The sequence below is a fragment of the Alternaria arborescens genome (genome assembly GCF_004154835.1).
Source record: "Alternaria arborescens strain FERA 675 chromosome Unknown contig_1, whole genome shotgun sequence".
NCBI lineage: Eukaryota > Fungi > Ascomycota > Dothideomycetes > Pleosporales > Pleosporaceae > Alternaria > Alternaria arborescens.
In genome coordinates this window covers 797,428-822,587 of record NW_021167856.1, presented here as the reverse complement: position 1 = coordinate 822,587, position 25,160 = coordinate 797,428, and the positions used below count along the sequence as shown (strand labels likewise).

Genomic DNA, 25,160 nt, shown 5'->3' with positions numbered 1-25,160 from the left:
TCACCAGGCCCAAAAAGACGGTCATCGTATGCCCAGCACCACGTCAACAGGGCCACAACATCACGATTCTCACCTCGTCTACAAACACCAGACCCACTGAATTCTCATCTCTCACCTGTATACAGCTCCGATGTATCCCCCGAGCCTCACGAGCTAGCGTGTAGTGTAGTGTGCCTATCCATATAAGCCTGCTCCCCCACAGCCTCAACTCTCTTTCCTTTCTTACACCACAACGACAACCAATATCTCTTCCTTTGCTATCTTGACAATCTTTCCAAAGGAACAAGCCTTCTATTCTCTACAAGCCTTTTCTAATCTACAAGCATCGAGCATACCTTGCTCAAAAATCAGAGCTGGTCTCAAGATCCTCACTGCAGGCAGTCCTCCGCTCTCGTCATCTTTGAGTAAGTTTCTGACCAAACATTCTCCCTTGTTCCTCGCCAGTGGCACTGCACTACTACAGCACCGTTGCGGATTCTACATCACGTTGAGTTCCTGGTACCTGCCGTGCAGTCACCGCTCTCACCAGCGCGGTCACCATAGCAATCCCATCGCTCTTGCTCTTTTTTGTTTTGACGTTATCTCATGACCCCGCTTTGGCATCGTTTTGAACCTCTCCATAATATCACCCACCTCACCTTTTGTTTCTCGTCCACTCCATTCCATCATCAACGACACTGCACCTTTTGTATGCCAACCTCTCCCATACTCTGTCGTCCTCCTCCTTTTCTCTCGCCATCTTCCTTGGAGCACATAAGTGCTCAGATTCTACTTTTGAACTTTACTGACTTGCTTCAGACCCGATCTGAGATCCGGTTCAAACGCTCACGCCCTCAACGCAAGTACCTCACGCGGCTCCGATTTGAGATCAAGGTACTTATCCTTGTCATCGCACAAGCCCCATGTCGTGATCGTCACGGCTGGCAAACGCTTCTTCGTTCCCGAACACCACTAACATGATTTCTATAGTCCGCAGTCTGCAATGGCCGGTCCAGCAAAGAAGCGCGCGCAGGCCGAGAAACAGTCCAACGGTTCGTCCAATGGCTCGTCTTCTCAGTCTCGCGATCCTACTCAGCGTTCCGCCCTAAAGTCCATTCCTCGTCTTGATGGTAACCGCGATCCCAATTTTCGCGCTCCCGTCGAATACACCGATCCCCGAGACCTCAAGAACATCTCCGACTTCCTTGGTATGGCCGGTTGGTATCAGGCCCGTGGCGTAAGTACAAACACTCCTCTGTCCTAGCCTGCATGTGCATCATGCATATACCCACCAAACAAACACATCTCTCATCTCCACGTTGTCGAATATGCAAACAGCTTCGAGCTCGCATCCTACTACTGTCTGTACGGTCGCGCAACCTGAGCTGTGAGCATAAGAGACTTTTATCCTTACCGCTTGGAGTTCTCCTATCCTTGCCCTGATCCTTCTCTTTCCAAAACATTATTTGGATTCAATCATTTTCTTGTCTTGAAATCCCCTTTCATACATCTATAATTTTCCACTCCCTTCGTTTCCCATATTCATCATGATTGGCGAAAGAACTCCTCTCCGTCGTTTCTACCAAGATACTTCCCTTTACACCCCGAGGCACGACAACCTTATTTTTGCTAACGATCACAAGATCACCATTCCGGGTTCTCTTCCTCAGCGCCCAAAAAACTTCAACCAGTTCGGAAAGGCTGCCAACATCATGCTCAATACCTTTAACGTCATCAAAGCTCCCAATACAGTGGTCCACCAGTATGATGTAAGTTTTCTTCTCCCTCAATCTTAACTTAGTGCTAACTTCTCCAAGCTCAACTACAGCGGTGATGCTCTCGACTACTCCAAGCGCGTTCTGCTGAAGAAAATCTGGAACTCCCGAGGTGTCAAGTCTGAGCTTGGTGAGCCCAACAACCTCTGGGTCTGGGACACCAACAAGCTGGCATGGTCCGGCAAGCGCCTGCCTCGTGACGATACTCGCATCACTGTCGATCTCGACGAAGAGGAAGGCCGTCCCACTAAGCCAGGTGCGCGTGGCAACAAGCATACCATTCATGTCCGCTGGACACGCCAAGTTGACTTCATTGGTCTGAACGCGTTCCTCAACGGTCAAGCCTCTTGGTCCGCCGAATGCATCGACACTATCAACTTCCTCGATCACGTCATGCGCGAGTGGCCTTCTCAACAATACACGCAGATCAAGAAGTCCTTCTTCCAGCGCGGAGAGGTTCGCTTCGACCTTGGCGGCGGTGTTGAGGCTTTCAAGGGTGTATTTGCCTCTCTCCGTCCCGTCTTGGATGATAAGTTCAACAAATCCTTGTCTGTCAACGTCGACGTCGCCAACGGTACCTTCTGGCGTGCTCAAGAGCTCACTCGCGCCATCGGCCAGGTCTTCAACTGCAGCCCGCCTCAGTTTGCGGCCATGTACAAGACCGCTCTTCGCGACTGGAAAGGTTCTATGCTCAAGAAGGACCTCCGTAAGTTCAAGAAGGTTGGAGTATCTACCACCCATACCAAGGAACCTACACAATGGTAAGAGCTCTGCTTTGCGAATCCACGGCAGACGTATACTAACTTCGAACTCCAGGACCATCGATGAATTCGTCGACAAGGATGCTTCTACAGCCACTTTCCCCGATCCAGACGACCGCTCCAAGAAGATCTCTGTCGCCCAGTACTTCAAGAAGAAGTATGGTGTCACTGTTATGGCTGGAGTTCCTGTGGTTAGTAACGGTTCTGTACTAAATGAAAAAAAGATATATACTGACATCAAACCAGGTCAGGATGACCAAGATGATCCGCAAGGAGCCTGTCTATATGCCTATCGACGTCTTGAAGATCGACGGAAACCAGCGATATACCACCAAGCTGAGCGACACCCAGACGTCCAACATGATTAAGTTCGCTGTTACCCTTCCCAAGGAGCGCTGGGCTGCTGTTCAAGCCGGCGTTCGACTTCTCAATTGGCAGTCTGATCCCTATCTCCGCCATTATGGCCTGAAGGTTAGCCCAGAAGCCGCCAAAGTTCAAGCTCGTATTCTTCCCTCACCCACTGTCCACTTCGGTCCTGGATCCAAGGAGGCTACCATCAAGCCTGCAGACATGATCGCAGGTCGATGGAGGCTCGATGGAGTAAGTACCGCGAATCCCTCTAGGCACTACTTTGAGTAAGACAGTTTACTGACGACCTGCTCAGCGCAAGTTCATCATGAACAACAAGGAGCGCCCAATCAAGGCATGGGGTGTGTGCTGCGTTCAAGGCCGCGGCAGCCCTCCTCCTCAGGCAATCGAGGCATTCTTTCAGAAGTTTGTGCAGATTTACGAAGCTCATGGTGGTCTTGTTGCCTCCCACCCTCAGCATGGCAAGAAACCGTGGATGGGTCCTGGTAACCTTGTAGACGGCGGTGAGATGATCCAGAAGGTTTGGATCCAAACCGGTAACAAGTACGCGATGCCACCTAACCTGCTCTTCTTCGTCGTCAACGACCGCAACGTCGACGTATACCGGCGTATCAAGAAGTCTTGCGACATCCGCTTTGGTGTAGCTTCCCAGGTCCTCCAGGCCAAGCACGTCATGTCGGCGTCACCGCAGTACATTTCCAACGTCTGCATGAAGGTCAACGCTAAACTTGGAGGTGCCACGAGCGTTGCGAAGTCTCAGCTCATCCCTAAGGTTGCTCCGAAGTCAGCCTCGATCCCGACGATGGGTAAGTGATATCCCAGTACCAACCGCGCGTGAGATATATACTGACGTCGCAAATCATGTAGTTGTTGGCGCTGACGTCTCTCACCCTGCTCCTGGAGCCGGCTCAGGTGAGGCTGCATCCTTCGCTGCCATAACCGTATCTGCCGACGTTCACTTTGCTCGGTACTGGGCTGAGGTCCAGACCAATGGAAACCGTGTCGAGATGGTGACCACATCCAACATCGACCAGCACTTTGGATTCATGGCCAAGAACTGGATGCAGAAGATCGGTCAGGGCAAGGCTCCTCAGCGTGTACTTTTCATACGTGATGGTGTCTCAGGTATACCACTGTTTCCATTAACATTTTTCATAGCTAACATCCATCAGAGGGACAGTACGCAGCCGTTCTCGAGGAGGAAGTCCACGATATGAAGGAATGCTTCAAGAAGCTGGGTTGCAAGGAAATTCCCAAGTTCACTGTCGTCATCGCCGGCAAGCGACACCACATTCGCTTCTTCCCTGAGACTGGAAAGGGGGACAGGAACGGCAATCCTCTTCCTGGTACTCTGGTAGAGTCTGGCTGCACCCATCCCTTCGAATTCGATTTCTACCTTTGCTCCCACGTCGCCATCAAAGGCACGGCTCGCCCAATTCACTACCAGGTACGTCATACTCCTAATAGCTCGTCAACATCCACCATTGCTCCTCAACACTAACAAGTTTACCAGTGCATTCTCAACGAGGGTGAGTGGCTGTCTGCCGAGCTTCAGCAGTTCATCTTTGAGCACTCATACCACTATGTCCGCTCTACTACTCCTGTTTCTCTCCACCCCGCTGTCTACTATGCCCACTTGGCTGCCGACCGCTCCCGAGCACACCTAAACGACAACCCAGTCTCTTCCGGCAAGAAGGAGTCCAAGGTAGACCAGCAGTCCTCCACTGGCTCATCCAAGCAGAACTTCGAGATCGCTCCTCTGATGGAGATGCAGAACGCTCGCGGCCTCAAGGATGTCATGTGGTACATCTAGAGTACGAAGGAGGTTCGATCTGGTGGTTCTCGCTGGATATCATGATCTGATGCCATGCAAATCAGACTGCTTCGAAACACAAGGGAGTCAGTTGCGATGATGGCCTGAATTCTTTCAGGGCGCATCAAAAGTTAGTGATCTGGGTATTCTTTTCAATCTTCTCGTGCGATACCCAACTTTTACGGTCCTGTCAGGTCTTCAGCACATAGGATAGTTTGTCTCTCCCATCATCGGTAGGGCAGAATGAAAACGGTCAGATTATAGCTTGCTGCTTTTGTGCTTTGTGATGTTGCGCCTGAACCCTCAGCCTCCTTGCATCTGTTGACATACTTCAGAACTCAACAGTCATATCAATGGAACCCAGAGTCTGGCTGAATGGAGCTCACCGGCTTCACTGGGTGTCTAAGGCCCTGGCGGTCGCAGAACTTGGTTCGGTATCTACCTTGCTCTGTAGGCCTATGACCCAAACACTGAGCTTTCCCCAGCTCTGGCTAGCGTATCTTGGGCGTGACAGGATCAGAGCGACGGTCTTGACAACCGGAAGGAAGACGCTGACTCTGAAGAAGTTGAGGTCCAGTCTGCTTAGCCGTGAGTTTTCCGAAGCGATCGTTGGCCTAAGAGCGTTGTCCGTGCCTGGAGCCCTTCACAGCCGATCGCTTGGATCCGGTATAGACTGTTTTGTTGAGTATAGCTACAGTGCATTCAGAGTCAGGGGCTCCAGCCTCGTTGATTTTATCGAAGGTCGGAGATAGTAGTTGGCGGAGTAGTAGAGAGGAGCTAGCCAAATGAACACGTGAGTACGAAGTTGAGGAACGAAAGAGCAAGTGATTGGCTAGAGTCAAATTGTGTATTTTACTAGACTCTGAAACTGTGGGGAATGCATAATTGACAAAGAGTGGATCGGCAGTCCATGTGCAGTAGAGGTTTCTACCTTGTACGTTGGGGTATTCATGGCGATTGAAGAGACGGATACTGCTTATTTCCATCGCAAAGCCGATCACGAGTCAAAAGAAGTCTCATCCGAGGCATCCATCCATGGGAATGGAGTAGATCTGGATCTGAAGCAACGGCCTGGGAAGTCATCGGCGAGCTTTTCCAAGTATTTGAAAACCCCGAGAGGCGTCATAGAGCTCTTAGCAGGACAAAGACAACGTCCTGAGTGGAAGCAAGAATGCCTCAAGGGTTTAGGAGATGATGCTGACATGATCTTGATAGCTTGCCCGGGTTGTGCATCGTGAAACCATCATCAGGAAACCTTTCACGCGGAATGCCGACTAGCAACACTGCTAGCTTTCCATTACAGCTTCAGCGAGTGCGAAGAGCCGATGTTAAGCTCTCTATACGCTTCCGTCGCAAGCGCAGCATCACATGCAGGCAAAAATATGTACCGTCCAATATATTTACCTTCGCTCCACCAGCGCAGAGCGCAGAAGAGAAGGGGGTAAGCGAACGCATAATCATTCTAACCTCCATTTTCCCCTCCAAATCTCCATTGAGGTGGAAGACACAGAGTGAATAATGGGGTGTTCAGTTTTAATGAACAGAAGAGGATCGCGCGACGCGTTGGTTTTGACGGCTGCGAAGATTTCGGATGACTAAGGAGAGCTTGTATGGAAGGGGTTAGTGCAAAAGCATGGGTCTGCTGAGCGAATCAAGAATGGCGCGTTGGGTGTGACGAGGATGGTGGGGCAGGGGATTTTGGGCGAGGGCGCGGGGTTTTGTCGTTGGCCTGTGGAAGTGACTCTTCTGGAATAAAAGAATCAGAGTGAGTTCTTGGATACAAAAGGTGAATAAAGAGTCTCTCTGTATTGGAAAACGTGGAGTGGGAGGCTAACGAGCCGTGGTTTGACAGACTCATACTTCCACGACTAGATCACTCGCCCTTGTGAACGATCCTTACACGAGCGCACTTAACCCGCTCTCCACCAAAGACTCCTCCCGCTCGGAATCTTAAAAGAAGAATCACAGGCTCGACCGCAACCTCAGTCGCCCCTACAATCCCAAATACTCTCGACTGCGCATACGGGTCCCACCTGCGAATCGTCTCGACACACAATACCCTCTACTTGCACACAAAGAACCCAAACACACAACATGTCTTCAGCAGGACGTGGCCGCGGCGGCAAGTTCAACAAGGTCAAGCGCGGAGGCGGCAAGAAGTTCTCGCGCGACTTACAACCGCTGAATGCAGATGGCGAGGTCGTCGGCATGTGGGGTGTGAGTACCTACTGTACCTTGAGTATACAATCATCTTCTAACACAGAACTGCAGGAGCAACCCGACAAAGTCGATGAGGAGTCCTCTGAAGAAGAAGAATCTTCGGAGGAAGAGTCCGACGAGGAGGGTGGCAAGCCCGAACAAGAAGAGTTGACGCGTGAGCAGCGCCGTGAGCTCGCAAAGAAGCGCAAGGCGGCCGCGATTGCGAAGAAGTCACAGAAGACCCCCGAGGCAGGCGACATGCCCACCGACTCCTCTGAAGACGAAGACGATGATATGCCCGCGAACCCAAACCACACTGCAAAAGCCCGTACACAAGCCACAAAGGCCCCTGTCGATCCAGAAGCTGAGCCCGTCGCTAAGGGAAAGGGAAAGCAACAGGACCTCTCCCAGCTCTCTCGCCGCGAGCGTGAGGCTCTCCAGGCGCAAGCCAATAAAGACCGATACGACAAACTACACGCTGAGGGTAAGACTGAGCAGGCGCGAGCCGACCTGGAGCGCTTGAAGCTGGTTCGTGAGCGCAGGGACGCTGAGGCTGCGCGAAAGAAGGCTGAGGCAGAAGAGCGTGCTGAGCTGGAGAAGGAGAAGAAGGAGCTCATGGAGCGTGAGAACAGGCGGCGAGAGCAAGCCAAGGGCAAGGCCGAACGTCTTGCTAAGGGCGGCAAGAAGAAGGCCTAGATCTGACATTTGTTGTTAGACATGGAGCTTTCGTGATGTTGCAAGTCAGTTCTGCGGCGCCGGATCACCAGTGCACATGTGCGAACGCGTCTGGCTCCATGCTGACGGACTGCATGCTCCGCGAATGGCTATCTTGCTCCGAGCAGCTAATCAATGCTCATGATGGGTTGATGAAAGCAGTCAGAAGACGACATGGCGACCACCATGCGACATACCGCATGGTTCAAAGAATAGACGAATATGACCCAGAGTTTACGAACCAGAAACTGCTTCTTGCTGCTTCATGTCTGATGTACTGTGGATTACAACCTAACGCATCGCCTACAGCGAACCACAACATCTCATCGTCAGGCGACCTCCAAATGGCATGGCATCTCGAAGCTTCGACGGCAAATACGAGTTCGTGTGGGAGCCATGAGCCCCCGCGACGCCCTTATGCTCCCCACCAGTTAGTGCCTCGCCTCGCGAACGCGAAAGTTCACGACTCCGTCATCACTCGCTCCACTATATATGAACATCGCCATGGCGCCACTGATGTTTTCCATCATGCGCATAAGCTTCCAGAGCCTTTGGCCTATTTGCGCATCGTATTGCGAGTCTGTTCAACATGGCTGAACCGATCCCTGCTGGCGAGCAATCCAACTACGAGACCTTCCGCGACTGCATGAGCGAACCTATCATCAAAGTTCTGGCTGCACCAATCGAGAAACCGAAACCGAAGAAGAAGAGACATGCGAAAAAAGGCTCAAAAAGCGGGAAGAGTGAAGTCATGAAGCAGGAATCTACAGAGGCGAATACCGGTGGAAGTGAGGAAGGAACAGATGCCGAAGACTTGGGCGAATTCATCGAAGTATGCCAGCAGCACATACTTACGCATTTAGAACCTCACTGACTGACAATCCAGTATCTGAGCACCCTAATCTTCCCGTCTCTACCTCACGAACTGCGCACACTTACGCACACCATCTTCAAAGACTCGCCCAACCTCCAAGACCTCTACACAACCCCCCTTTCAGCCTCAACATATACGACCCTCCTCCAACGCATTCCACCTACCGCAATCGATAGCCTAGAAAGTTACGGCCTCCTTCCACCTACCTCCGACAGCATCGACCAACACAACCTGCTCACACCTCTCCTCACAACGTACATCTCTGCCGTCACCGCGCCACCACCCATATGGAGCAGTACGCGTGCTACGGCATGTGAACTTTGCGGCAGGGACTGGGTGCCGTTGACATACCACCATCTTATTCCAAAAGCAGCGCATGCGCGCGTGAGGAAGAGGGGTTGGCATACAGAAGATAAGCTGAACAGCGTGGCGTGGTTATGCAGGGCTTGTCACAGTTTTGTGCACAGGTTAGCTGGAAACGAAGAGTTGGCCAAGAGCTTTTATACGGTTGAGCTGATACAGGTGGGCGGTGTGGAGGAGGATGTGGAGAAGAGGGAGAGTGTTGAGGGATGGGTCAAGTGGGTTGGAGGGGTGCGGTGGAAGAGTAGGTAGGGGATCGTAAGCGAGAAAGTTTATACTTGGGTTGGACGTGGCGTGACGTCTTGGGATGGGTATTACGATGCTATGGATGGATTTTTTTTCCATCGTCTTTGCTTGGATACACAAGCCTTGCTTTGGGATATGCATATCGTGGGACGTAGACACTCGCTTCCCGATGTTCTGTCTCCATATTCAAACTCTATCGTCTGACATTGTTCAACACCTTTTCCTTCTTCTCTTTTCCATCTCCAGTATGTCAGCACGTCAATTTCCTACATGTTATACTAATCGACCATGCTACGATCATCCCTCTACCCTGTCGTTTGCCCAATGCTCTGCCTTGTCTTTTCCTCAGTCGTCACCGCGTTACATCATCTATCGCCACGACGTATCCACATGAGGACACCGTGCTGCACTACTTCACTCTTGGAACCATTGTTGCGACGCCCATGGAGTATACTTGTGGGTGCCATATAGACTAGGTTGTCGAGGTAAAAAAGATTGGGAAAACGAAGAAGCAACGAGAACAGAAGAAAGTGATGTCATGTTGTGGTAATAGTAGTATTAGTTCGTTCGTCAGAAGCTCAGTTGACCAACTGAGCTCAGGGTATATATATGCACGCTAAAATGTGGATATACTACGGGTATCCGCCCTCAAAACGCCAATTCCGATATGCAAGTCATCCAAACGGCCAGCCGCTGATCGCGGTCTCATAAGTGTTATACATATCACCGTCATAGCGGTGCGTCATCGAGAAAACCCTTCTCGACTTCGTCGGCAAACACGGGATATGAACGCCAGCGTTCTCCCGTCTTGTTCTCCCTCTTCCTCGCTTCGAGACTTGCACGGACGTGTGTAAGGAAAGCCTCAGTGCTTGGATCGCTTGGTGTGCGGCGGAGTTCGCATGGCACAATTGATGCATTAGCCATACTTGGTGTTGGCGCCGTGGTGGTGGAAGAGGTGGTTGCCGAAGCCTTGGTCTTCCGTTCCACTGTGCATATCCTCTTCCTTGCAGATTCCCTGAATCTCTTGAAAGGATCCTCGACTTTGGTGTCGGGCTTCTCGAGCTTCTCTAGCTTATGCAGCATCTGAACCTCATCACGGACCCGTTTTGGTGCCCATTCGCCAGTAGGGAAGGATTTCCGTCGTTGAGAGGTGGCCAGGTGATCGTGATATGCGTCGCTGCTTAAGCGAAGCTCGAACTCGCTTGCCGGGCTTCTGCGTACAGGAGCAGGAATCACAATCGGCTCTGGCGCGATGGGAATGGGTTTGCTGGTGAAGTCGACGAGTCGGCCTGGGTGCACTTCACCCGTGCTGTCACATCGCGACAGGACTATTGGCGTGTTCTCGGGTCCCGAAATCTTGATGCTCTTGTTGGGTGAGAATACCGCCTCTGCATCGGATACCCTCGAATCGATTCTCTGTCTCTTGGAGCTTTGCTCTACCTCTGATCTCGGGGAGCCTGATGCCGATGATATGGATGTTCGCGGACTGATGTCAGGCGAGTGGTCTTGACTCTTTCGTCGAGACCCAAAGCCAAAGCTGAAGTTCATGTTGAAGATTTGGCTTGCTCGACGACGGCGCCTCTTCTTGAGGTTCGGAAATGACCACGGAGCAGCATTTGCTGGTTTCGATGCCATAGCCATGGGGGCGGACTGAGGTAGTAGTGATGGGAGTGGTCTGCTTGTGACCTCCATGTTGAAGGCGTTTGGTATCGTAGGTGTGAGTGGTGTGAAGGGCGTGAAGGGTGTAAAGGGTGTGAAGAATTGCAAGTTGTTGTGGTTATGTCCTTGGTTGGTGTACCTTGGTAAAGGCAATGTACGATTTGTCTTCTCTGTTGGATGATAATATGGTTGCAAATGTCGTGCTACCTCTTTCGCGGCGGTTGTCTCACTTGATAAGTAGGCGTCTCGTGTGAATGCATAGAACAAGTCATCTTGCAGGCCCTGTTCACGAGGCGCTGGTCGTGGGAGACGTGGGTCTGGCGCGAAATGCGAAGCCGGCAAAGTGTTGGTCGATGTTTGCTGCACGGGGAAATTCGGAAAAGGGCTGGTTTGCGACAGCCATGGGGGCGTGGTGCAGTCATATGGTGTTGGCACGAACATTTGACTTGTGCTGGCGTGGGTGTGGTCGCGTGCCCAGGCTGCGGATGTGACTCCGATTTTTTCCCGATTGCGGATTGGAGTTGCGGTGTGGACCTGAAAGCCTCCTCTAGACATGTGTTTGTGATTTGATGGTGCTCGGCTATTGGGCCCGGGGTGCAAAGGGTGTGCTGGAGTACACCGGTGTATGCTTAAAGATCGTCGCTTTGGTGGTAGCCGCGGTAGCCTGGGATAACAATTCGTTGTGCTCTTGACCGCTGAAGTCGGTTTCAGGTTATATACCGCCTTTTCTGCAGCAACGCATCTGCGCAAGTTCGCCGACAACAAGACTCACCGCACCGGTACGCTTGCACGTGCACCACCTCTCAACCGGTGCATTACATGCCTCGACACTTACAGCCCCGGATATTCCAAAAAAGATGAAAAAGGAACCTACCCCTACGTCCTGTCATCATACATCACCTCTACACCTCATGCCACCGTACCTGTGGGTCCACCACCACCACTTTGCCAGCGGTACAACCAACAGCACACCGCACATCGTGACCAGGTCCCACGTCTTTTCGCAACACTAGTTTATGACGGTGTGTTGCTGGTGAAGCAGATCGCTGGTTGGCTGCGGGGGCGCGACGTGCCGTTCAGCTTTCCGTGGGTGAGTTGTGTGTCGGAATGTGGGCGAACCGTGGGCGGATGTGAGCGAGATCGCCGACTAGCGTGGTTTGGCATTGCGTACAGGGTCCATGACAGATCTCAGGGCATCTAGATCTGGACATATTAGCGCGCCATGCGAACGATCGCGGAGAACACCATCAAAAGAAATCTGAGAACTGAGAGTTGTTATAGAAACACCGGAGATACAGGAGCCACGTGCTGATCTCTCCGTCTTTTGTACCAAGATCTGTCCATCTCGCCGAACGGGACTGGGTATCGGTAGCTCTGCTCCCTGAGCATAGCCACGAGCTAAGATCTAAGGACATCGTGTATAGCGCTCAGCTGAGTGAGGTCTCTGCTCTGGAATCATACGGCCATCACAAGCGGATGATGCCTCGTCCAAACATCAGAAGTCAAATCATCGTACCACAAGGAGATCAGGAAAAACAGAACATAGCGAACTTTGATGACCATCTGGATCTGCAGTGCAGGTTTGGTGACGCACGATACCCGTATTATGTGATAAAAACGGCTTTTGAGAGTTTGGACGACAACTACGTCTACGACTTGTTGTAGATCAACATACGTAGCTACACAAGCAGATGTGCGCATCACGATTACCCTCGGCTCGTTCAACACTCAGGTCATACTTTGTTTATTTGCCCGAGGTAATACACTCTATACCACGTCCCTTCTGCTAAAGAAAGTCTTCTCAAGCTTAGAGTAAAACGCACTGCACAGCCACAATGTCGGATTCTAAACCTCCCATCTGCCGCACCCATAACACATCTTTCAATGAGTTTCCTTCTTCGTCCTTCTCTCCAACTCCATAGCACCAATGATCGCACAACCAAGTCCACTCCCATCCTCGGCACTAGTAATGGTGATCGGGCCTTCGCCTTCCCCACATTCCTCCTCCTTCCACCCCAGCACCTCACCCAAAGCTTTAGTCCATCTTCTCTTGAACTTTGGATGTTTGTTTGCTACACTGCCGTCTGCAGCCACATGGCCCTTCTTGATACCTTCTTTGGTGCAGATGGCAGCAACACCACAAGCGCATAATCTGGCACCGCGCACCGCGATCATCTCAGCCAGTCGACGTGAGAGTTCAATCTCAACGTCTGATGGCTTGAGGGAGAGTGTAGACTGGAAGAGTTCGCGTGTTTTGGTGAACTTGTGTGACTCGTCGTCCTCGATCTGAGAAAGGAACCCCGTGTCTATGATGTATGGCTCACGCAGCTTTCTCGTATCTTGATTTGAATCCTGGTTGAAGACAAGGCCGCGATCTAGGAGTTCGACTAATATGAGGCGGAATATCTCACCTAGATACAAACCAGCGGAGAGTTTCTCAAAAGTTTGCTCGCCAGGTCGAGGGCTTTCTGCATCGATCTTCTCGTCGTATTTCGTGCGAGGGAGGACACGGTGCGAGTTGTCAAAAGCGCCGTATTCGCAGTTGATGGCCATTTTCTCTTCGCCCTTGACCGCTCCATTATGCGATGATGCGTCTGTGATTCTTTCGTCGTTTGGATCTAGTTTTGCGATGCTGGATAGGCTAGCCATAAACCTAACAGCGGCGTGTACGAAGTCAGTGTATATCTCATATGTATTCCGTACAGGGACAGTTCTTACGCTGCATTACATCCTGTACCAAAGATGCCGCCTATTATGGTCTCTGGGTCGTTGTAGGCAGACGCGATCATCGCACCGACAGTGTCGTTAATGACGCAGATTAAGTCGACTGGCAACTTTCTCTCTTGCAGCTTTTCTCGAAGCTGCTTCGCAGCATCCTGGCCTTCTACACCCTTTATATCAAACCCTTTTGTCCACGTCTGCAGGACTGCGTGGTCGATACGATCTTGCGTTGCTGGATAACTGAAAGTAAATCCTAGTGGCATAGACTTCTGCGTGCTATACTGCTGGTTCAATTTATGATCCTTGAAGAAAGCCTCCACTTTTTCCGCAATGAAATTCCAGAGAGCATCGGATTCTCCCCTTTTCAGTTCTTCCGGTAACTTGTATTGTTCTTGCTCCATGCCGTATTTGCCGTCTCCTTGTTTTCGGCCTTCATCTCCATACAAATCTACTTTGCAAACCCTCAAATTTGTGCCACCGAGATCCAGTGTCATTATTGTGCCCCTCTCTTTCCCTGTTGGTAGATTGTGCACCCAAGTAATGTTCATGGGGATGTTTTGCTTCTCTTTAGCGAGGCCTTCTTCGAGTTCTTCACAGAAGCGGCTAACAATCTCCTCGAGTTTGGTTCTAGGGATCCAAAATTGATTATCAAGACGTGCGAGTTCGTCGTCCAGAGCCTGGGGTAAATCGGTCATCTTCTCGAGTTCGGAGCGTTGCCGCCATGATGTATATGATTCTTCGTCTATGCGTTGGCCTGCTGAAGAAGACATGGTGTAAATGGAGTATCTTAGGAACAAGGACAGAGAAACAACAACAGTTTGTCAACAATTTGGACGATTCAATTTCGATACAAAGCGTGGCGTGAAATTTCTATTACTTGTTTTGAAGTTCACATTTACTATGGTCGACATGATGACATCACACGACGCTTACCACGGTTTTAACTCCTGATTCAAACAGCAACCGCAGCTGTAGCAGATCCTGCCACTCCGAGGGGCCTTCTTTTGTCTGAATGACGTCCGGCTGGATATCAGAAAGGGGGACAGAGTGGGAGCCGCGTGGGTTCTTGCCAAAGCCTCGGGCCGAGAACCGGCGTACTTCCTGTTGTTGAGTGGGCCGTGGGCTAGGGTCGACGAAGCCTAGCGAAAACAAACGAGATGTATTGAGGTGTAGATAAGATGCTAATGTGATGACTGATGTGTTCGCGCGTCGTTTACGCAGCGCCCTTGGTATCGAATGGAATCCGTAACTCCGTTTCTAATGCAATATACCCGTCTTGAATCAGACATAAGAAATAAAAGTGGCTACAGATGCAGCAGGTGAATGTTGAAACGCTAGTCGCGTTGTGGGCCTTGTTGAACGAGTCCAGAGTGTTCCAAGGTCGGTTTGCAGCGGATGTAGCCTACGCAGCGCATTTTTGCTCGAACAGACCATGCTCAAGCCTTTGTGTTGTTCGCACGCTTGCTGGCGCGTCGTGCATCGCTGCATGCTCCATCTCCTCTTTAGCTGCAGCCCTTGTGTTTAGCAGACTGAGATATGTCTGCCACCCAATAGCGATAACGCCGCCAAATATGCTACGGTATTCTATAGGTATGTAGGTGAAGCTGAAGGCTGTGACGGCAGGCCAGAGTTTGCAGCTGTTGTACCAGCTTGTCGGCACCGTATTCTTGATGCGTTCCAGGATCTCGGGCAGGGTTGCGCCGGAAAGAAGCGATTGCATGCCAAAGAAGTACGAGTTGAACAAGGGGGTGAAGAAGGCTTGGTTGATGAAGACCTGTTGAATGATGAGCAAGCGTTGGCTATCAGGGGGGAAGGGAACGCACCTTGATTGACAGAGAGAGTGTCTTGGAGCTGTAGTTGAAGCTGTTGGATAACCACAGGAACCACTTGTACGATGGGATAGAGCTCAGTCCTCCAATTGCGAGAGCGCGTCCTGTACGGGCCCAGTCACGGTTGTCGCTCCATTCTTGGACCCAGCCCTTTTCCGCTGCATCGTCGACCACTTCCAGCACTTGATTGGACTCGTCAGGCGCAATGCTCTGGGCCACTAGGTCGCCGATGAAATAGATGACGAGCGAGGATATGAGCTGTGTCCTGTAGGGCCTCCTCTGTTGCACGCGACCATATGCGCGGAAGGGTTCCATGATGGGGTCGAGCCAAAGCCAGCTTGGCCCGGGAATGGACCGCGCCGTTTCCGTCGGCCTGCCACCCGCGTGCGACTTCTCGAAATGGCATCTGCGAGTGACATTGGAAGGATGGACCTGAGTGCGTGCGCGTTCGAAGCCGGTTCCCGAGTTTGTGTTCCGGGAGTAAGGGGCGTTGGGCATGCGCCTCAAGCCAACACGAGTCCAGGCGCAGGAAGGAGCGATCATGATGGTGGTTTGCGGGCTCTCATGAGGTGGTGGGCGAGGAATATCAAGGAGGCAGCGCAGAGTGAGGCATGGTTTGTTGTGGTTTATGACTTGTCATCTCCGCACAGAGGCCCAGACGGTTGTCCGAGTGTCGGCGCGCGCAAATGATGAGATTCAGGGTCCAATTGCGCAAATAACCGCCTTAGTCACCCATGGCATTCGACAGCGTCACAGCACGGACCCAGGTACACATGCGTGTTGAGAGTACAGGCCAAATACACGTGGCACAGCTGACGTCTACGCTCCATAAACCCTCATCACGACTGGCTCCATCTCGCTGCGTCTGGAAGCCCTTTCTGAAACAGCCTTGTGATGCTCTGCCCGTCGCCCTCGATGGTCTTGCGTTGCTCATTGTCCACGAATTCGGCTCCATCTCCTCGTCAACAACAACATTCATCGCGCCGACATCGCCCCACACACTATCGTGGACATGCAGCCCCCGTACCATGGTTGTGAGCTGTTCTTCCCACTGTTTATGCAACTCGTGCCTGTCCTGAAGGCCAGGACGTCGCAAGTGGGTCCCGGTGCTGAGCGATGTCATCAGTGTCTTCAACATGCCGATGGTAACCACGCCTGATACCACCAAACCCTGCAGTCTGGCAACTCTGAGCCGAGCAGTCAGCCCGATTTTGTCCATACGCGTTAGAATATGGAGCTCACGCTCGACTTCTGTTTCACGCGCATACATGCGCGGTTTGAAGTGCATCGGGCTTCCTTCCACCGTTATAACTCTTGCAGACACTTGTCTTCTCCCTGGATGCGTATACTCCCGATCGCGTCTCCTTGGGCAAGCTCTAGCTTGTAAGTGGGCGAGTGGACAAGACTCTCGAGACGTGGGTCTTGAAGTCATGTCCATAGTGCCAATGTCTTGAGGGGAGGCCAGCATTGCTGGTGGATCAGGTCAAGAATTGGCTTGTCTCTCTAGCTTTTCCCCGTGGGCGCCCATCGCGCCCCTTCGTCTGTTCAACGAGTTTCTTGCGGAAGCTTGTACCCTCCGCCCATGCGACTTCGGCTTCGTAGTGCGCTTAACCACGCAATATCATCATACGACGGGTTCCCCAGTAATGAAGCCTACGGGGCCATTGCCTGTATAGTAGTCTTGATTCATTTTGACGAATTCGGAGCACATGCGAAGATGTTGTATGTCCATGTTTGAGACGTGAAGTAATGATTGTGGAGTAGCTTGGGCAGAACCGGCTCTAAACCTACGCGAGGCTTTCAAGGCTGTTTGCTTACGCCACGTCGGCACTAGAAGGCATCAGCATGCTACCTTCTTCTGTGTTGATCAGGATGCCGTCAGGACAAGACACCACGAGAATTTAGTCATAACAACAGTTTGCGTCAAAGCCGAAAAGGCAACGAATCCAATTCGTTGTGGGAATTACGTATATACACAAGAATTGAAGACAGGCGACACTCAAGCCGCTCATTGCAGGGGACAAGCCAACTAAACACTAACAAAGCTCTACTCAAAAAAGGCCAAATGTACCCCTTATCAATCATGAAAAACACCCGATGCAAACGGCATCTTTTTATGGCCCGGCAACGCCATCATCATGGACATGCGCTTACAAGCACTGGGAGTACCAGTCGTTCTGCTTGACGCACTTGCAGCCGGAAGCGCAAGTAGTAGGACCCGTGAAGCCGATGCCACCGCACTGGCCGTACTTCTGAGCACCAGCACCAGCACCACCGGCGGTAGGAGCAGGCTTAGCGATGGTGGCAAGGGTAGTCTTGGCTGGGGTAGCAGCCTTGGTGGTAGTAGGGGTGGCAACCTTGGTAGGGGCAGGAGCAGCGGCCTTGGTGGTGGTGGGAGCAGCGGGCGCAGGCTTAGCTGGGGCGGCAGCACCACCAGCACCGTTCCAGAGCTTGGGTCCTGGCATGGGGTAGCTAGAGTAGGAGCCGTAGAGGTTGAAGTGAACACCCGGGTCTTGGGCGCTGAGGTAGCCGGGGATAGCAACACCGGCAGGCAGCGCAGTGGTGCCAGAGCCACCAACCTTTACGTGAATGCACTCCTGGTAGAATTGTGCGCCACCGATGCGGTCACCCTCGTGAAGGGCAATAATCTCAGGGCGGATGATGTACTCGCCAGGTGCAACATTGGGCAGAGTGAACTCGTGCTGTCCTGGCTTGCCAGTGTATGAACCCTTGATGAGCTTCTCGACGGCCCAAGATTTGCCGTCGTAGCCATCCTCAGCGATCTTCGTCCATGACATAGAAGAGCCAGCCTTAGACATGTAGACGGTGATAGGTCCCTTGTGAGATGGGTCGATGATGTCGTCGCTGGCGTCAGCGTTGTTGTGGTGCCACTCGACCTAAGAGTATTCGTCAGTTCAAGTTCTATACAATGCGGACCGTTGGCGTACTTACAGCAATCTTGTCACCACCGTTGACGGCAACCGACTTGGAAGCCTTGATGTTGGCTACGTTGCACTCCATAGCCTTGGAGGTAACGTCGGTAACTGGGTTGTTGTTGGGAGGAGAGTCAATGTAGCCGCCCTGAACATTTCCGAGACCTTGAGACTTTCCGTTGACCGAGATGGAGTAGACAGTGGTGTGAGCACTGGCAGCGCCAGCGAGAGCGAGAGCGAAGATGGAGGCCTTCATTTTGAATGTGAAATTGAAGAGTTGTTTGGTTGATTGAGTAGTTGTTGTTGTTGTAAAAGGTGACTGTCTGAAGAGAGCGACGAAGTAAAGATCGAAGAAGTCAAAGACTGGAAAAGAACGTGTATAGAACGAGTGTGTTGAGCGTCAAGCGTGCCTTTCCAACCAACGTGGGCACCATGGGTTTTATACACGCAGAATCCTTCCGTATACGGAATCACGGGTCCCAAACATCGCCATCTCGCTTGGTGATTACATGTCAGTTCAGTGCCCGGACTAAAACAGCCACCAAGAACGTGTTGGCGGTTAGCCGTGCAGACAGACATCAGACTTCATCGTATCCTACACGACACTAGTGATGGGAAGAGGCTAGATCCGCCGTTAGAAGCACAGGGGCCGTTGGGAAGAAGGACGGCACGACAGTTGAAGCCAGAGCCTTACCGTTTGTAGGGCGCAGGATTCAAGTGGCGGTGTTGAGACTATGTGCATACCCTGTGACGATCTGTTCTAGGTGCAGCATCTTAGGTTCTTGATTCAAGGAACCTGAAACATGAGCGAGGACATCCCTTGAGTTGATCTGGCGATGAACCCTTTTGGAGCCAGCCAACCCCGAGAGCCTCGGTATTTTCTTCTCCCCTACTCTTTTTAAAGTGACAATGGTCGTTGTGCGGCGGTATTCTGTCTGACCATCATGAGTAGGTGATGATGGTCAAAGCCCTATTTTTTACAGCTTTACACAATCGTGATAGAAGCGAGAGGTATTTTCGGAGACCCTCATTTCGGTTCAGTGGCTGAAAACGCCATGTATTACCGCCCAGGACAGCACTGAACAGCGGCGTCAAGATGTTCCGTCATGCCGCAGACACCTGCGGAAGTGGAAATGAGCGAGGAGACGCGCATTGTCGCGCGGTGTCCGATGTTCATGTGAGCACAACTACCAAAACAAACTTGCCAGGTACGACGTGTAAGGAGATAGTAGTCTGCGCATAGTTCCGCTGCTGTGACTATGATGATGATGCCTTATTAGAGTTGTTATGATCCGTGGAAGGGATTGTGCTGATCCTTCGTCGCTGCACGGGCCCATGGTCACTTTCCCAGTCCGCGGCTCCGTGGCTTGGCGTTCACAAAATCAATCTTGAGGACGGGACGATCAGCCTGCCCAGAACACAAATATCAGGGATACTAGGTTATGTGCGTTTCATGACAGCTACATCATGCAAGCGTCAGATCAAGACCGTGGTTTTCAACTGTTGATCAGGTGTGCCCACGCTGGTCCCATACAGTCACTTTCCATGTGGCCCACAATACGTGCTAAACGAGGACAAGAAGCAGAGTCAGGGGCATTATTGACGAACTAGGGCGCAGCGATGTTCCCGATCACTGCTCGTGTTCTGTGCATGTGTCAATCCTACAGAGCCAACATGCGGTCACGAAAGGTAATTAGACACAATCCAATAGGTAACTAGCCACCTTGGCATGGTGCATAGGTACTTCGTTGCCAAGGATTCGGAACAGAAACGTCCCTAACCAAGATCTCGGATACCCCAGCTTCACCAACTGGTTGCCTATTTAATTGGTGCCAGAATCATACTCTCTCTGATCCGATCGCTCTGGTGTCTTATTGACGTCTTGCTCAACACTACCTAGGTATGCGAAACATTCGCCATTCCCTGCAGTGTACGCATCGATCAAGACCTGTCAACAAAGTCGTACAACATATACGAATATTCAGCACAACGGACAGTACAAGCGCGATCAACTGATTCTGCAAGAAAGTCTAGGAGAGAGACGTAAGGGGTAGAGCAAAGGGTAGTGAAAGTGTAGTAAGGTACGGCTGCCCGCCTTGGCAAAGAGCGACACTTGAAGAAACAGCGTTCTTCCTCACCAATGTGCTTTCGAATGTTTCTTGAACACCAGAAAAATGCACATTCGAACGCTAAAGTGAACAGCTACATAGACGGAACAAATCCTTTGGTACCTGGATTCATCGGTGATCACTATCTCATTCTCTTTTCCTTCTCAGGCATCGCCTATCAACTCTCCATTTTTCCCTGGAACTGCAATCACCAAAGCAGAACGTCTTCTACAAATCCACTTTCTGGTCTCGTACATTCCAGTAGCGGCTGCAGCCGCTCTTTTTGGCGATGGAAGCAAGGAACAAGTTGTCCACCTATCATTTCACGTACAGCACTCTTTCAACACGACCCGCCAGGGATATCGGGCTAAGATTCCGTCGATTAGGTATATTTTGACAGAAACCATGCGTACTGTGCCTAGGAACCTCACTAATACTAGCCAATAGTGTTGCATCATGCTTACCTTGCACCTGGACTATCCACATTTGGTCCAAGGTAGCGTGGCCGATGTTACAAGTAAAGAAGTTGTAGTCGGAAGTGCCTACGTTCTTAGTTATGCTTCCGAGCTCTAGTACGATTCTGAGTAGGCCACGTTCCCGGGAAATGGCGACGGCAAATATTAAGATGACCGAGTTAATCTTCCGAGGCTGAAGTACGTGCGGAGACGAGAAACGCCAATGCACGCGACTACAACAGGTAAGCCTATGCTCTCCTCATTGGCGAGGTATATTGAGATCTCCGAAACGGTCCTACTTATGTCTGGTGTCTCTGGTGGCAAGGCTGGCTATGAGGTGGTTTATACTAGAGTTGACAGGATGATCTGTCGGAATCTAGGGACGGATCGCGCTTGACGAAGCACACATTATATGAAGGTCCACTATGAGTAACCACCACCGTTTAAAGTCGAGTAACGGTGTTGTGAGCAGTTGAAGCACTGCAATTTTGGGACTACAAAAGGTTTGGTGCTCCACACGAAGAGATGGATTTTAGAACAGCAAGAAACATCTCGAGCAAACGTTTAACCGCCAATCGCACACCATGAAGGCTGTTTCATTCATCCTCGGCGCACTCGCCTCCGTTGCCTTCGCACAACAGCACACGCTCTGCAAGGATTACGAATATTTCTCCAGCAACGGTTACGAGCTTAACAACAACATCTGGGGTCGCAGCGCTGCGACCTCAGGTTCGCAGTGTACCTACGTCGACAGCGTGTCCAGCACAGGCGCGAAATGGCACACGTACTGGCAGTGGACGGGCGGAAAGGACAATGTCAAATCCTACGTCTACTCTGGACGTCAGATCACCAAGAAGCCTGTTAGCCAGTACAGCAACTTGGAGACGGAGGCGTGTAAGTGTTATCAAACGAACTGCAGGTGAAACATATACTGATCTCGTACACCCACGTTTAGACTGGGTTTATGACACCAACAACATCCGCTGCAACGTTGCATACGATTTGTTCACTGCTGCGAACATCAACCACGACACCAGCAGTGGTGACTACGAGCTCATGGTCTGGCTCGCCAGATACGACGTCTATCCCATTGGCACTTCGCAGGGTATGGTGACAGTTGGTGAGTGTTCCTATACAAACTGCAAGTGAGACATACACTGACCTTGTACACCCAAATATAGCTGGTCGCACTTGGGAACTTTTCTACGGCCCTAACGGTTCCATGAAAGTCTACAGCTTCGTACCTTCTAGCCCTATCAACAACTTCAAGGCAAACCTCAAGGACTTCTTCACCTACCTCCAGAACAACAAAGGCTTTCCTGCGTCGAGCCAAAACCTCATCAGTAAGCTGCTCCCCGCGTCCCTTTCAAGATGACTATAGTTGCATATGCTAACGCTTTGACAGCTTACCAATTCGGTACTGAGGCTTTCACCGGTGGACCTGCAACGTGTAAGTGTCCCTGTACGAAATGCATGTGAAATATAGACTGACTTCGTATACCCATATCTAGTCACTGTGAACCAGTGGTCTGCTAACGCTTGGTAAATGTTGAATGTATTAACACAACCAACGGTAAGCTGTTCGCGACAACGACGATAGCTTTGGGGCGAGAGACAGTCAGCAGTCTCGATGTGTGAGGCACCGGCACATCTTTGAAAGTCCAGTTCTTTCTGTACATACTTAGGTGCATTGATTTTCAAAACGTATATATTCTCAACAAACATTCCAACATCGAAGACGAGATTGTGAAGAGCGAAAGCCCTAGATCATATAAGGATGAGCTGCTACTTGCACTTACAAGGCCATGAACAGGCCTATGGCGCCAGCCACAACGCCCCAACCTAGACTGCCCACCGTTGTCTTGAACGCACCACCAGTAAACTGTTGCGGTGCACTGCCGTTTCCACTCGCACTTTGTCCCGCAACAGCAATTGTGCTCTCGCTCTTCATCGTCACCTTTCCATCCCCACCCCTTAACTGGCCTCCACCACTAACACTAGAGGGATCCATCGTACTTCCCTGAACACAACCCATCGTGCCGTTTCCACGGAACATGCGATCAGCAACGCCCTTCCACACCTCGGTAACATCGGTAATCATCTTACCCGTGAACCACATTCTGCAATCCGCAGCTTCGTACATGAACTCCAGGGGAGTGGCACTAGCATCGTTCTGTCTCAGATTGTCTTTGAGATTGACGCCGCCGGCGATACGTCCGCCTTGGTACGCAGATCGCTTGAAGAGTTGTGTGGCGAAAGCAGTCTTACCAAGATCCATGTTCATCCAGGCTTTTTGTTCATCGGGTGAGCCGAGGAAGTAGACGGCTTGCATGCGGACTTGAATATCGTCCCAGGAGAAGACCTGAGCGCCCTTGGTGCCGCCTACACCTTGCATCGGACCAGTTTGAGGGCGTCCGCCAATGGCGATTGTACGGACTGCGCCTTGGTTCTTGAGTAGTTCGGAGACAATGGCGCATGTTGAAGAACACATGCCGTCGTGTAGCATGACCATATCTTGTGCTTGGAAAGGTTGTGGTGTGCTGGTTTCATTGGCGTTGTCGTTGTAGCCGATTACAGAGAAGCCATTATATGTTGTACTAATACTGTCCGAGAAGTTGTACCGAAGGGTTGTGGTAAAAGAATCGTTGTTTGCTTGCTGTGGACCAAAGAGTTGATTCCATCCAGTTGCAGCTTTATTATTGACATCGAGAATGTGCTGGTAGTTGAATCCGGCTGTGAAACCAAAGACATCGTCTTGTGTAGCACCGCGACCAAACGCTTCCACAAAAGCGGTTTGGTTAGATTGTGCGTACGTCTTGTTGGCGAGAAAGCTTTCGGTGATTTTACCAGCAGCGCTTAGAGCATCGTTTGCGCGGAAGCGTGTGCCGCCAAAGGGCTCTGCGGCTGCCTGTGGGTATACTTGCTTGAAAGTATCGTAGCCGAGAATCGCATTGCCTCCACCATTGCCTCGTAAATCAAAGACCATCTTCGTTTTACCCGCTTTCTGCGACATCCTTATGAAGTCTCGCATCGTGTTTTGGAAGCTCTGAACATTAGGAGATTCGTAGGACGGGATACTCAGAACGGCAACATCCTAAAGCGGTCAGACAGATAAGAGATGTGATGCGTTCAACTTACCTCGTATCCTGCGCCATTGAGATAGTAGCCTCCAACCGCGAGATTTGAGTTGATCAGCTCAGCCTTTGGATAACCAATATGCGAGGGACTCGGCGTAGCTGTGGGAGTCACAGTCCTTGTAGAGTTGCTAGTAGGTGAGGGAGCAGGAGCAGCAGAAACAGGCTTCGGCCCTGTACAGAACCTTTGAAAAAAGGCTTTACCGCTATCAACACCAGTGAAATTTCCAAAAACGACAGCGACGTTCATACTCGACCAGGTAGTTCCATTGGCAAACTCCATGGTTGTATTCGGACCCTGATATTGCCCAGTTCTGAAACTTCCAAGAAAGGTAGTACCGGATGCAAGAAGAGCCTGAGAAGGGAAAAGCGCATTCCATCGTGTGTCTGCATCGTGGAAATCAGAATCAGCAGACACGTTCGCCAGATAGCTCTGAGCGCTCATGCCGTTAATCATCTTGACGGGCGACGGCTTGAAGGAAGAATCGTTATTGGCTTTCACAACATCTCTGTACGTATATATCTCTGGAAGTGCCATGCCATCCGAAGAAATAGAGACCAATTCCGATCCGGTGGGTCTTTGGAATTGCATTGCCGAAGCAAGAATATCGGGTTGATAAGCAAAGTGGTTGTCGTAAGCTTTGGTAAAGAGGTTCAGCATCTTCAGCTGGAAGTCGTACTCGGTCTTGAAGTTACCGGCAGCGACTTGTTTTTGCATCGTGTCCAGCTCGCCTATGATGTCGACGGGCTCTTCGGTGTATTCTTTCGGTGGGTTTTTGAGGTAAGCGACATTCGATTGCCATTTGACCATGACCTTGAGATCGTCGATCAACTTGACATTTCCTTCCTTGTCAAGAGGCACAGACTGCAGACATTTTACTCCCAACTCTGCAGGAACGACAGGTCGGGCTCCAGAGGGTAGAGCTGCTATGGCCATACTGACAACCGCACAAGGTTCTTGTCCAGGAGAAGCCGATGAGGGGGTCGACGAGTTCAGAGCACCTTCTGAGCCCGAGGCGGTAGTACTGTTCTCAACTGCTGCTGCCATCATCAGGTCTACATCTGCTTGCGTCATAACCTCGTTCATATCAAGGTCAGGATAGTCCGGAACACCGTACATCCATGGGTGCGGATTCGCTGTTGAGAGGCCGCAAAAAGCGCCGAATAGTACGACGGACGAACGCATTTTGATTCTCAAGGGGTGGTCGTGAGGCGCAGGTATGCAAGCTCC

The 25,160-nt window shown here is 51.2% G+C and overlaps 9 protein-coding genes across 9 annotated transcripts; 4 read left to right on the top strand and 5 right to left on the bottom strand.

Annotated features, from left to right (window-relative positions):
• Positions 1-982: 982 nt before the first annotated feature.
• AA0111_g313 (Protein argonaute) lies at positions 983-4,697 on the top strand (the record flags this gene model as incomplete). Its single annotated transcript, XM_028648980.1, has 9 exons — positions 983-1,216; positions 1,623-1,748; positions 1,797-2,515; positions 2,571-2,706; positions 2,762-3,115; positions 3,180-3,690; positions 3,752-4,009; positions 4,057-4,331; positions 4,398-4,697. The coding sequence occupies 9 exons, from the start codon at positions 983-985 to the stop codon at positions 4,695-4,697; spliced, it is 2,913 nt and encodes a 970-aa protein (XP_028512319.1).
• A 2,094-nt stretch (positions 4,698-6,791) lies between these two features.
• On the top strand, positions 6,792-7,592 carry AA0111_g312 (hypothetical protein; the record flags this gene model as incomplete). Its single annotated transcript, XM_028648969.1, has 2 exons — positions 6,792-6,914; positions 6,969-7,592. The coding sequence occupies 2 exons, from the start codon at positions 6,792-6,794 to the stop codon at positions 7,590-7,592; spliced, it is 747 nt and encodes a 248-aa protein (XP_028512320.1).
• A 607-nt stretch (positions 7,593-8,199) lies between these two features.
• On the top strand, positions 8,200-9,096 carry AA0111_g311 (hypothetical protein; the record flags this gene model as incomplete). Its single annotated transcript, XM_028648957.1, has 2 exons — positions 8,200-8,442; positions 8,497-9,096. 2 exons carry the CDS (start codon positions 8,200-8,202, stop codon positions 9,094-9,096), a joined length of 843 nt encoding a protein of 280 aa, XP_028512317.1.
• Positions 9,097-9,819: 723 nt separating this feature from the next.
• Positions 9,820-10,782, bottom strand: AA0111_g310 (hypothetical protein; the record flags this gene model as incomplete). Its single annotated transcript, XM_028648946.1, has 1 exon — positions 9,820-10,782. The coding sequence occupies one exon, from the start codon at positions 10,780-10,782 to the stop codon at positions 9,820-9,822; it is 963 nt and encodes a 320-aa protein (XP_028512318.1).
• Positions 10,783-12,630: 1,848 nt separating this feature from the next.
• Positions 12,631-14,240, bottom strand: AA0111_g309 (Hexokinase; the record flags this gene model as incomplete). The annotated part of the gene is made up of 2 exons (XM_028648934.1): positions 12,631-13,402; positions 13,468-14,240. 2 exons carry the CDS (start codon positions 14,238-14,240, stop codon positions 12,631-12,633), a joined length of 1,545 nt encoding a protein of 514 aa, XP_028511896.1.
• Positions 14,241-14,872: 632 nt separating this feature from the next.
• AA0111_g308 (hypothetical protein) lies at positions 14,873-15,842 on the bottom strand (the record flags this gene model as incomplete). Its single annotated transcript, XM_028648923.1, has 2 exons — positions 14,873-15,244; positions 15,294-15,842. The coding sequence occupies 2 exons, from the start codon at positions 15,840-15,842 to the stop codon at positions 14,873-14,875; spliced, it is 921 nt and encodes a 306-aa protein (XP_028511895.1).
• Positions 15,843-17,449: 1,607 nt separating this feature from the next.
• Positions 17,450-18,488, bottom strand: AA0111_g307 (hypothetical protein; the record flags this gene model as incomplete). The annotated part of the gene is made up of 2 exons (XM_028648912.1): positions 17,450-18,196; positions 18,252-18,488. 2 exons carry the CDS (start codon positions 18,486-18,488, stop codon positions 17,450-17,452), a joined length of 984 nt encoding a protein of 327 aa, XP_028511892.1.
• Positions 18,489-21,379: 2,891 nt separating this feature from the next.
• Positions 21,380-22,341, top strand: AA0111_g306 (hypothetical protein; the record flags this gene model as incomplete). Its single annotated transcript, XM_028648901.1, has 5 exons — positions 21,380-21,689; positions 21,751-21,915; positions 21,977-22,138; positions 22,201-22,245; positions 22,307-22,341. The coding sequence occupies 5 exons, from the start codon at positions 21,380-21,382 to the stop codon at positions 22,339-22,341; spliced, it is 717 nt and encodes a 238-aa protein (XP_028511891.1).
• A 249-nt stretch (positions 22,342-22,590) lies between these two features.
• AA0111_g305 (hypothetical protein) lies at positions 22,591-25,115 on the bottom strand (the record flags this gene model as incomplete). Its single annotated transcript, XM_028648890.1, has 2 exons — positions 22,591-23,889; positions 23,934-25,115. The coding sequence occupies 2 exons, from the start codon at positions 25,113-25,115 to the stop codon at positions 22,591-22,593; spliced, it is 2,481 nt and encodes an 826-aa protein (XP_028511894.1).
• Positions 25,116-25,160: the final 45 nt, after the last annotated feature.